Below are 9,340 nucleotides of genomic sequence, written 5' to 3' on the forward strand. Positions count from 1 at the left end.
GTAAAGTCATTTCCTACTAATTTGTACAGAATTTGTGGAAAACATTTCAATTTTGCAACAGTTATTTTAAGTTTTTAAAATTTAATTATTAATAGGCTAATACATTCGTTCATAATTAGTACTTGTAAGGCACAAACTCTTATTAATGTTATTATTAATATATCAATAACAACAATGTTCTTGTTATACATTTTGCCTTAAACTGCACAGGCTGCGTCACGTGACGCGTCTACCTACTGCTGCGTGACGTGGTGGACGCGTTTGTTATTATAATTTACGCTCACCTGTACATATTTGACTAGCGTTACTAGCGTAAACTTAGGCTACTCTAAAAAAAGCAGAACCACTCCAAAGATGGGTAAGGATTTAGAAAACAAATATTTGTTTTAAAGTGATGTCAACGGATTATTTGAACTGCAGAAATTAAATGGGGTCCTAAATGTCAATCTAAAGATGTCAGTCGTAACGCGAGGATATGTAAACACTCGCGTTCTGTACTTCCACAAAAATGTTTTTTCCTTCGTTTTATTAAATGTTTCTTAAATATGAGATACTATTAACTAAGAAAATAAAAACACTTTTTAAAAACGCAGTATTTCCCCAGACGTGTCAGTCGGTCGTTTTTTAGTTTAGTTTGCAATTTTTCGTACTTTTTCAAGCGACAACAACTTATATTATTTATAAGTTTAGCGTCAAGTGAAAAAAACAAACACAGACTAATTTAGTGTATACCCTTACGAATAGTACATTTCCATATATGGGAAACTAGTGCTTATGTTTTTCAATAGCCTGTACTGTAATATGGACCAGGACTGGCTATATATTGATGTGCATAAAAATAAAGCAATGAACGAAAAACCTGCACTACAATTTTACACGCAATATCTTTATTGAAACACAGTTAATTTCTCCTTCATGAGTTAATGCAGGTTTTAACATAAACCTGAACACAAGGTATATATTAATATGTCATGTTAATAAACTTTTATTTCAGTGTATTGTAAAAATGCTTGAGTATTTTTTCTTCTTCTGTCAATTTATGTCTTATTGAAACTTTTTCAGAACACAAAGCACTTAATGCTCTCTCCTGTCAATCTTCCATCCCTGTTGAGTTCTCTGGATCCACTGGAGAAACCATTTCATGAGGTAAGTTCTGATTGCATAACATGCTACATTAGGATGTAGATGAGTCAAAGAATGAACCGGAATAAATGAGAGTCAACAACAGACTACCTAATGTACAATATTTAGATTAAAGTATAAAAGAGTTACGAACTGCAATGAGACTGTTGTTATTACTGGAATCTGTGCAACTGTTTCACCCCCATTGTGCTGGAAATTGTGGAATGGTTTTAAATATTAGTACATTGTCAAATTTCAGCACATTTATGGATCAAAGATCATATTATTGAACTTTTAAAAGTACTGTTAAGATTTAATCCAATGATTTTAGCCCAGTGCTTTTAACACTCAAACACAATCCTGTTTCTGCTTTTTAAATTTAAGTTTCAACTGAACTGTGAGAGAATACTGAGTCTTGGTATCAACTTGATCCATTGTCGAGCTCTGAAAGAAGTAAAACAAGTATGACATTAGTGAGCAGCAGAGCACACAGCCGACAGGTTTGACTTGAAATAGCTTCACTTATGAGGTATTAGAAATAACATAATGAGTAAGATGATACATTCATAAAATAAAAGCAATTTTTGCTCACTCTTTCAGCGCCCAACAGAAGTCTTTGGGGAGGCACAGTCCAACTAAAGTTAAAGTTAAAGTGAATCAAAGTAAGCATAAGAATCAATCAAGCGTCAACTCGATTTCTGTTTGCATGCAAGTTATAGCGGTAGCTGCTCTTTCCTGCAATCCCATGGTGCGGACACTCAGAGCTGAATGTTTCGTCAAAGTCATTAACAAAAAGTGACAAGAAACAGTCAGTACCCAGGCTGAAGGTGGTTTTACAGCTGCATTTCCAGCGTCGGTCCTCTTGATAATTGTTGTGATAGCTTTATTTACATTAAACAAGTTAGGAATGAAGAAGAATGAATTTTAAAAATACATTGCATAATCACAATAATTATAAGTTTATTGATATTTACATTTAAAAGTTACAGTTGATTGCATTAATCCATGACAAACTTAACCCTAATGTACAATTTGTCATTTCAAGAAAGTTTTATGCCTTAATAATAATGTTTAAAACAGCTTAACAATTATTAATACGAGGTATCCCTACTCACCTGCCAATGGAGGACATAGACTGGTTTTGAAAGCATTGAGGTATATCAAACCAGTTGCCGGATATCAAATAACTCAGAATAAATGCTAAAGGTTTAGCATATCACAATTAATATAGGTCTGCATATGGAAATTTTAGGAAAACAATCAGTATTAAACAGTTTAGTAACGTCACTCAACTTGTCCACTGCACTGATGAACAGCCCAGTCAGGAGCAGAAACAGAGCGATTGTCCTCATGATGTCATGTGTTCAAGGATGCACAGTTTATATTTGCCTTGTACTTTTTGCCTTGTACCTGTATGTGATGGAACTAAATACAAAAACAACAACCAAAAAAAGGATACAAAGTACGTTATGCATCGTGTTTACATGAGCTGTTATTGAGCAAACCGTTTTGACTTTCGAGATTTTGACTCCTGCAGCAGCCAATCATGAGTCAGTCGCATTTCTTTTTTGATCAGCGACCAATCACAAGCTTGAAAATCGTGCTCTGACTCTAGATCGCTGATGCTTTTGATGTGATACAAAAACAACATTAAACAGCATGTTTTCTCGATAAATACAAATTTTTGACGATGTAAATACACAATACTATAGAAAACTTAAACTAGATGTTTTTATGAAACAAAATGAGAATATTTAAAATATAAATATTCAGAACATTAATATTTGGTTATTAAAATATTATGTACTATGTAATGTTATTATAAATATTAATAATTGGTACAATAATTTTTTGAGTTACTTGAAAACCCCCCAAAATAAAATATTTAAACACCTGTAGCTGAATTTTTCAGTACACCTAAATCATTAGTTCACATACATTTGAAATTCTTGTTTATTGTAAAATTATATTGAGTTTCTATTGTAGATATTGTCAAATTTCAACAAATTTTCAGGATTTAAAAAAAATAATAATAAATAGGCAGCTGTTCCACAAATGTTACAATTGATTGCATTCTTCCATGACAAAGCTGACCCTAATGTACAATCTGTCAATTCAAGAAAGTTTTAGCATACTGGTAAAAGGAAAGTGTGACCATGCGGCTGTTAATATTAGATAACTGCTTTTTGATATTGACCCTTAGTGATTTTGGATGTGTGTGTGTATTTTAGCCTTGTGTGGACACATTTATGCCCACTTTCCATTATTACTGTTACAAGAGCACATCAGTCTTGTTGTATGAGTTAATGACAAACTCACATAGAATCCGTGTACCTTTTTCACCCGTATTGTGCTGGACACTCTTGAATGCATTTAAAATATTGTCAAACACATATTATGGTGTGAACATTGTTAAGTTTTGGCACATTTTGCATTTTTAGAGAGGCTGATTAGGTAGCCCAACTGTTAGTAAAGCTATTTTGCATTGTCTAATCAACTAAAAAGTTGAAAACCAATTAAGCATGCAAACACACAAACACAATCTTATGTTTCCATTCCCTTTAATTGTAAGGTTCACTGAACTGTGAGAGAATACTGAGTCTTGGTATCAACAGTTTTTGGCACAGTACTTTTATCTCCATCGTCGATTGCTAAAGGAGGAAAATGGAGCACCACATTAGCGAGCAACAGAACACACATTGTGACATGTTTGATTTAAAATTGCGTTTCTTGTTATTTGTTAAAAGTAACATGAGATTATGTATTGCTAAAATGAAAGCAGTCACACTCACTCATAAAAATCTTGGTGGTAGCTTCCAGCACCCACCAGAACATTGTGGTGAGGCACATTCCAGAAGAAGGTCTCATCAAACCAGTTCACATGTGACGTCCACTGACAGTTGTTAGATATGCATGAACTTCTACAGCAGTAAAACTGCCATCTGTGTGAAAATACTGTATCGACATCAGCCCAGATGAATCTATCAAACATCAGAATCTATCAAACATCCTTTTACTGTCAGAGATCAAGCTCACCGTCTGTCCTCATAAAAGATACTGTGGTAGCTGTTCATTCCTGCAATCGCATAGTGGGGTGGACACGCAAAGCTGAACGCTTGGTCAAAGTTATTGATGTAAGATGAAAAGAAACAGTCTCCACTGGGGTTTATGGTGGGTTTACAGCTAAATGCCCATAGCCGGTCCTCATAAAAATCGTGATGTTTGCTTTGTTCACGTTCATTTAGAATTAAACAAATATATATGAATTTTAAAATCCTTTAATTGCAAAATCACAGTAATTATAATTACATTTTTATAAACATTTAAATATTTTATCCATGGCAAAACTAACCCTAACATATAATTTTTGAATTATGTCTTGGTAATCCTTTTTATAAACTCACCTCATTATGTAAGATATAGACTGACCTGGAGGGAATTTGAAATTTAAAGGTTCATCATAGTTGTTTTGCCAGCCTGTGTGGAGGTAGATACCAAACCAATGTTAGCCTAAAATATATTTAAAATAATAAATGACACAAAATAAATGCTAAAGATATAGCATTACAATATCACAATCTCTCAATGATTATATATAGAAATTTGAGGGTGTAGATCTGTATAAAATTAAAAACATTAACACACATTTATTTGGTATATTCACTCACCTTGTCCACTGGAGAACAGCCCAGTCAATAGTAGAAATAGAGCAACTCTCATCATGGTGCCTTTTGTTCAAGGATGCGAAGTACGTGATTTGTCCTGTTTACCTAGATGTTGTTGTGTGAACAGTGTTGATAGTGCTCGTTCTCTGTGCGTTCTTTAGAATGCTTAGTACGTGTCTGACAGTCGCGTTTCTTACTAGAGCAGCAGCCAATTGCATGGCTGACTCCATCAGCGACCAATTGTAAGCCTGAAAATCACGCTTTGATTACAGAACACCACAGCCTTTGTGAAATAGCTTGTCTTCTTGAATATATCTGTCATCTGTTGAAGATATAAAGGCACAGAAATGTTTTACATGAAGCAAAACTAGAATAATTTAAAATGTTGTGTTTGAAGCTTACTATAAAGTTATATTGAGTTGCTTCAGTAATTAAACAGTTAAAGTGGTTGTGTTGGCACTTTTTGGTCCACTCCAACCAAGGCTATGATAGGCTAATTATAAAATGCGTTATGTAATGGTTTAAATTTTTTTTGGTGTTATCAGTTTGTGACAGAGCAAAATTTCATCTAGTTCTTTATTCAAAACCTGTTTCAAAGACTCTGTTTTTATGTATGACGAACTAGAGCCAGTCAGACTCACTGAGCATGCTTATAAATTATAAAATCATATACATTTTATTGAAATGTGTACTTGAAGCTTACTCTTTTACATAAAATCCTACTAAAGCATTTTCTCTGATCTGTAGTTGTTTCATTGCATGACTTTGCATCTCTGTGTATTAAACTCAGGGAGTCAAGACACGCCTGTTCACCTCTAAATATCATCACTAATGTTAGCAGATGCTCTAAACCAGTGTTCTGAACCCAGTTCTGGGAGGCACAGCAATGTGTTCTGGGTGTGTTCATTGTCGTCCGTTTCAGGTCTCTACTAATGAGTCTATGAGTTGAATCAAAGTCTGTTTGATTAAGAGATCGAAAGTGTGTGTTGTTTGTTTGCTGCCAGGAACAGAGTTGGGAAACACTGCTCTAAACAAGCAGCTCGACTCCATAGGTAAGGGTTTAGGGTACAAATATTTGTTTTAAAGTGGCGGTAATCTGCTAATCCATCTGATAATGTCAGTCATAATGTGACTTGACTTGCACTCCTATAAATTTTTATATGGGGTACCAGAGGGACATTGACTCACTTGGTTGTCTGCAAGATAAAATAAGAGCAAATAAATAAAGTTTTTAAGGACATAATATTACCCAGATGCACCTGGTAGTATGTCTTTCATTCAGTGTGCAGTTTTTGATATGTAAATCTACAGTAGGCTCAATTCATAATGACAGCACTTTTTATGTTTTCTGATGTACCAACTTTGATTATTATGTTGAAAATATAATAAAGTATAGTATAATGAAAAATGTAGTAAATAAACATGAAGAATAGTGGTCTCATGCAGAAAACAATTTGAGACAGATTGTCTTCTCAATAAATACATCTGTCATTTTTAAAGATATGAATACATATTATAGATAGATAAAATTGGATGTTTTACATTAAGCAAATCAAGAATGCAGTAAACCCAGAATATTAATGCTTATTATTATTATTAATATTATTTGGTGTTATCATTTACTTAAAAACACCCATTTCTTTATCATCAAAATTTCCAGTATTACTGGTACAATAGCATTTCAGGGTTGTTGCATGAGTTATTGGCAAACCCACATAGTATCTGTGTGCCGTTTTTATCCCTATTGTGCTGTAAATTGTGGAGAGTGAATTTAAATATTGTAAAATACTTATTTTGGTGGATGTAAACATTGTGATGTTTTGGCACATTTGTGATTTATTTAGAGAGATTGATTAGGCAGCTTTCAGTAAAACTGCTCCACATTGTCTTATCAAGGATCATGTTACTGAAAGTTTCAAAGTACTGCTAAGATTTAACCCAGTTTCAAACATGTACACACTCCAGCCTGGTCTCATTGTTTATATCCAGGTATTATTACATAACATTTACAAGCACAAAACGTACATTTTTGTACATTTTTACTGATGCCAAAATGTACAACTTAGACGTATTTCAACAATTAAAACGTACAAATCTCTACATATTTTTAGCTAAAAAAAACACAAAATATTTACGTATCTTTTTGGTGTATTTTACGGTTCTATTGTTAGTCAAAGCATGTCAGGCAAAACACCTTTTGTGGTCCGTGGCAAACAAAGTAAACATTACATGACAAGTAAAAGTTAAATAATTGCAGAAATGTTTTTCATTTTAAGGGTTTGAAATGTAGTGGTCTTTAACATTATGTAGGCCTATTTTTGGAAACGAGCTGCCAGCAGAAATCACACAGAACAGGACGGAATGTTATAATTTCATATAAAGTAAACAAGTAAACAATTTAATAATGCAATTGAAAACATAAGGTCATTAATATGACAACTAAAAACAACAGTAATAATAAAAATTAATGCCGCAATTTCAGTATTCATAAGGATTCATTTTTACTTGACTTCAATGAGTCAGCATTATAAATTTAAATGCAGAAAATGCGTGAGTATTTGTACATTTAGATGCTGTAAATATGTCAGTGTGTGCCTGTAAAATTGTTAAGAACACATTTAATGTAAAATACATATAAATTATCATGAGATTTTGTTGCCACACTCACACACAACCCAAATTATTAACAGTTTTTGTCTTTATCTTGCTTTTATTTCAGAGGTTCATTAAACCTTGAGAGATCATAGAGTCTTACAGACATGGTTTGACACAGTACTTGTACCTCCAGCGTCGGTCTCTGAAAGATGTAAAACAAGTGTGACATTAGTGAGTGACAGAGCACACGGTCTGACATGTTTGACTTAAAATAGTTTCACTTATTAATTCTTACAAATAGCATAATTGTAACTAAAGAAATGATACCCACTCTTGATAATTTTGATGGTAGCTTTCAGCACCAACCAGAACGCTGTGAGGAGGCACATTCCAGTGGAAGTACTCATCAAAGGTGTTCACATATGTTGTCCATTGACAGGCTCTGTCCCCAGAAGCGCACACCACTTTACAACAGTAAAACTGCCAGCTGTGTGAAAACATGGTATTGGTTCACATGGTGTAGCTCAAATGAATCAAAGTTTAATCGTGAGAGTCAGTCAATCATCAGAGCTCACCGTCTGTCCTCATGGTAGTTGCTGTGGTAGCTGCTCATTCCTGCAATCGCATAATTTTCTGGACACTCAAATGTGAAGGCTTTGTCAAAGTCATTGACGTAAGCTGACTGGTGACACTCTGCATTCGGCTTGTTAGTCCGTTTACAGCTTAAATCCCAATGCCGGTCCTCATGATAGTTGCTGTGTTCGCTTTGGTTACATTTGGAATAGAGAAAAAAAACTTCTTTTGATTGCAAAATCACAGTAATTATAATTGCAAAATTATTCATATTGAAAATGTAAAGGTTGATGATTTTCTGAATTTATGGAATTTGTAGTTGGCAAAACTTGTTTTTATGCCCTAATAATAATGTTTAGTAATGCAATGAAACTTAAAAAGGTATAATCACCTCCTGATGGAGGATATTGACTGCCCTGCAAGACATTTAAAACTCAGAGGCTCATCAAAGTTGTTGTGCCAGCCTACAAATAGAGTTAAAAAAAAAAAAAAAAAAACAATATCAGCTTGGAAAAAATACAAATGTGACCATGGTCCACAAAACCAGTCATAAGGGTCCATTTCTTGAAATTGAGATTTATACATCATCTGATATGCTTTCTATTGATGTATGGTTTGTTAGGATAGGACAATATTTGGCTGAGATGCAACTATTTGAAAATCTGGAATTGAGGGTGCAAAAAAATCACCTTTAAAATGACCTAAATAAAGTTCTTAGCAATGCATATTACTAATAAAAAATTAAGCATAATTTTGACCCATACAATGTATTGTTGGCTGTTGCTACAGATATATAACTCGTTTTGTGGTCCTGGGTCACAAATATTAAATAACACAAAAGAAATACTGCAGAATTAAGCAGATCACAATCACTCACATACACATAAATATTTGAGAAAAAGGATTAGTATAAACACTAACACTCATTTAGCAAAGTCACCCACCTTGTCCAATGGCCAGCAGTCCATTCAGTAGCAGAAAAATAGCAACTCTCCTCATCATGTTTTGTGATCAGAGATCACAACACAACAGTGTTGATAGTGTCCATTTTGTGCACATTCTTTTATATCCTTTTTACATGGCTGATTTCAGGATCGTCCAATCACGAGTGTGTGTGAAAACCACACATCCATATAGAGCAGCAGCCAATCACAAGTCTGACTCCATCAGGACCTGCACAAGACTTCGCCCTTAGATAAAACCACAGCTATGAGCACATACATGAACATGCATTCAGCACATGCAGTACAGTCCTAGAATAAATGACACAGATCAGTTTCAAACATAAAGAATAAGAATGTATTTACATTATTTATAAAATACATCGACATGTATATGTAGTATGCATATGTAGTTATATCGGTGTTGTATTTAAAAGGTAAAAT

The 9,340-nt window shown here is 33.8% G+C and overlaps 2 protein-coding genes and 1 long non-coding RNA gene across 5 annotated transcripts; all 3 read right to left on the reverse strand.

Moving 5' to 3' along the window:
* Positions 1–776: 776 nt before the first annotated feature.
* Positions 777–2,457, reverse strand: LOC127164379 (uncharacterized). Its single transcript, XR_007827635.1, has 3 exons — positions 2,238–2,457; positions 1,715–2,003; positions 777–1,566 (listed from the first exon to the last, which is right to left on the reverse strand). It is a non-coding gene; the product is annotated as an uncharacterized LOC127164379 (long non-coding RNA).
* A 1,165-nt stretch (positions 2,458–3,622) lies between these two features.
* LOC127164404 (hemagglutinin/amebocyte aggregation factor-like) lies at positions 3,623–4,936 on the reverse strand. 3 transcript variants are annotated; one of them, XM_051108349.1, is made up of 5 exons: positions 4,791–4,905; positions 4,527–4,632; positions 4,159–4,347; positions 3,915–4,064; positions 3,623–3,773 (listed from the first exon to the last, which is right to left on the reverse strand). In XM_051108349.1, exons 2-5 carry the CDS (start codon positions 4,529–4,531, stop codon positions 3,755–3,757), a joined length of 363 nt encoding a protein of 120 aa, XP_050964306.1. In that variant the 5' UTR covers positions 4,532–4,632; positions 4,791–4,905; the 3' UTR covers positions 3,623–3,754. The 3 variants fall into 3 exon arrangements, with proteins under 3 accessions (XP_050964306.1, XP_050964307.1, XP_050964305.1); XM_051108348.1 differs by having other exon boundaries at positions 3,626–3,773; positions 4,527–4,599; positions 4,791–4,936; XM_051108350.1 differs by lacking the exon at positions 4,159–4,347 and having other exon boundaries at positions 3,624–3,773; positions 3,915–4,103; positions 4,527–4,599; positions 4,791–4,936.
* Positions 4,937–7,490: 2,554 nt separating this feature from the next.
* LOC127164460 (hemagglutinin/amebocyte aggregation factor-like) lies at positions 7,491–8,977 on the reverse strand. Its single transcript, XM_051108425.1, has 5 exons — positions 8,900–8,977; positions 8,347–8,419; positions 7,958–8,146; positions 7,714–7,869; positions 7,491–7,584 (listed from the first exon to the last, which is right to left on the reverse strand). Exons 1-5 carry the CDS (start codon positions 8,955–8,957, stop codon positions 7,539–7,541), a joined length of 522 nt encoding a protein of 173 aa, XP_050964382.1. The 5' UTR covers positions 8,958–8,977; the 3' UTR covers positions 7,491–7,538.
* Positions 8,978–9,340: the final 363 nt, after the last annotated feature.

Source organism: Labeo rohita, chromosome 4 (genome assembly GCF_022985175.1).
Source record: "Labeo rohita strain BAU-BD-2019 chromosome 4, IGBB_LRoh.1.0, whole genome shotgun sequence".
In the NCBI taxonomy this organism is placed as follows: Eukaryota; Metazoa; Chordata; class Actinopteri; order Cypriniformes; family Cyprinidae; genus Labeo; species Labeo rohita.

Excerpts from the sequence above, each read along its gene's own strand:
- LOC127164404 (XM_051108348.1), bottom strand. The coding sequence starts at position 4,845 with ATGATGAGAGTTGCTCTATTTCTACTATTGACTGGGCTGTTCTCCAGT. Across the intron at positions 4,600-4,790 it reads GCTGTTCTCCAGTGGACAAG|GCTGGCAAAACAACTATGAT; the intron begins GTGAGTGAATAT and ends ACCTCCACACAG. Across the intron at positions 4,065-4,158 it reads ATCTTTTATGAGGACAGACG|ATGGCAGTTTTACTGCTGTA; the intron begins GTGAGCTTGATC and ends ATTTTCACACAG.
- LOC127164460 (XM_051108425.1), bottom strand. The coding sequence starts at position 8,957 with ATGATGAGGAGAGTTGCTATTTTTCTGCTACTGAATGGACTGCTGGCC. Across the intron at positions 8,420-8,899 it reads ACTGCTGGCCATTGGACAAG|GCTGGCACAACAACTTTGAT; the intron begins GTGGGTGACTTT and ends CTCTATTTGTAG. Across the intron at positions 7,870-7,957 it reads AACTACCATGAGGACAGACG|CTGGCAGTTTTACTGTTGTA; the intron begins GTGAGCTCTGAT and ends GTTTTCACACAG.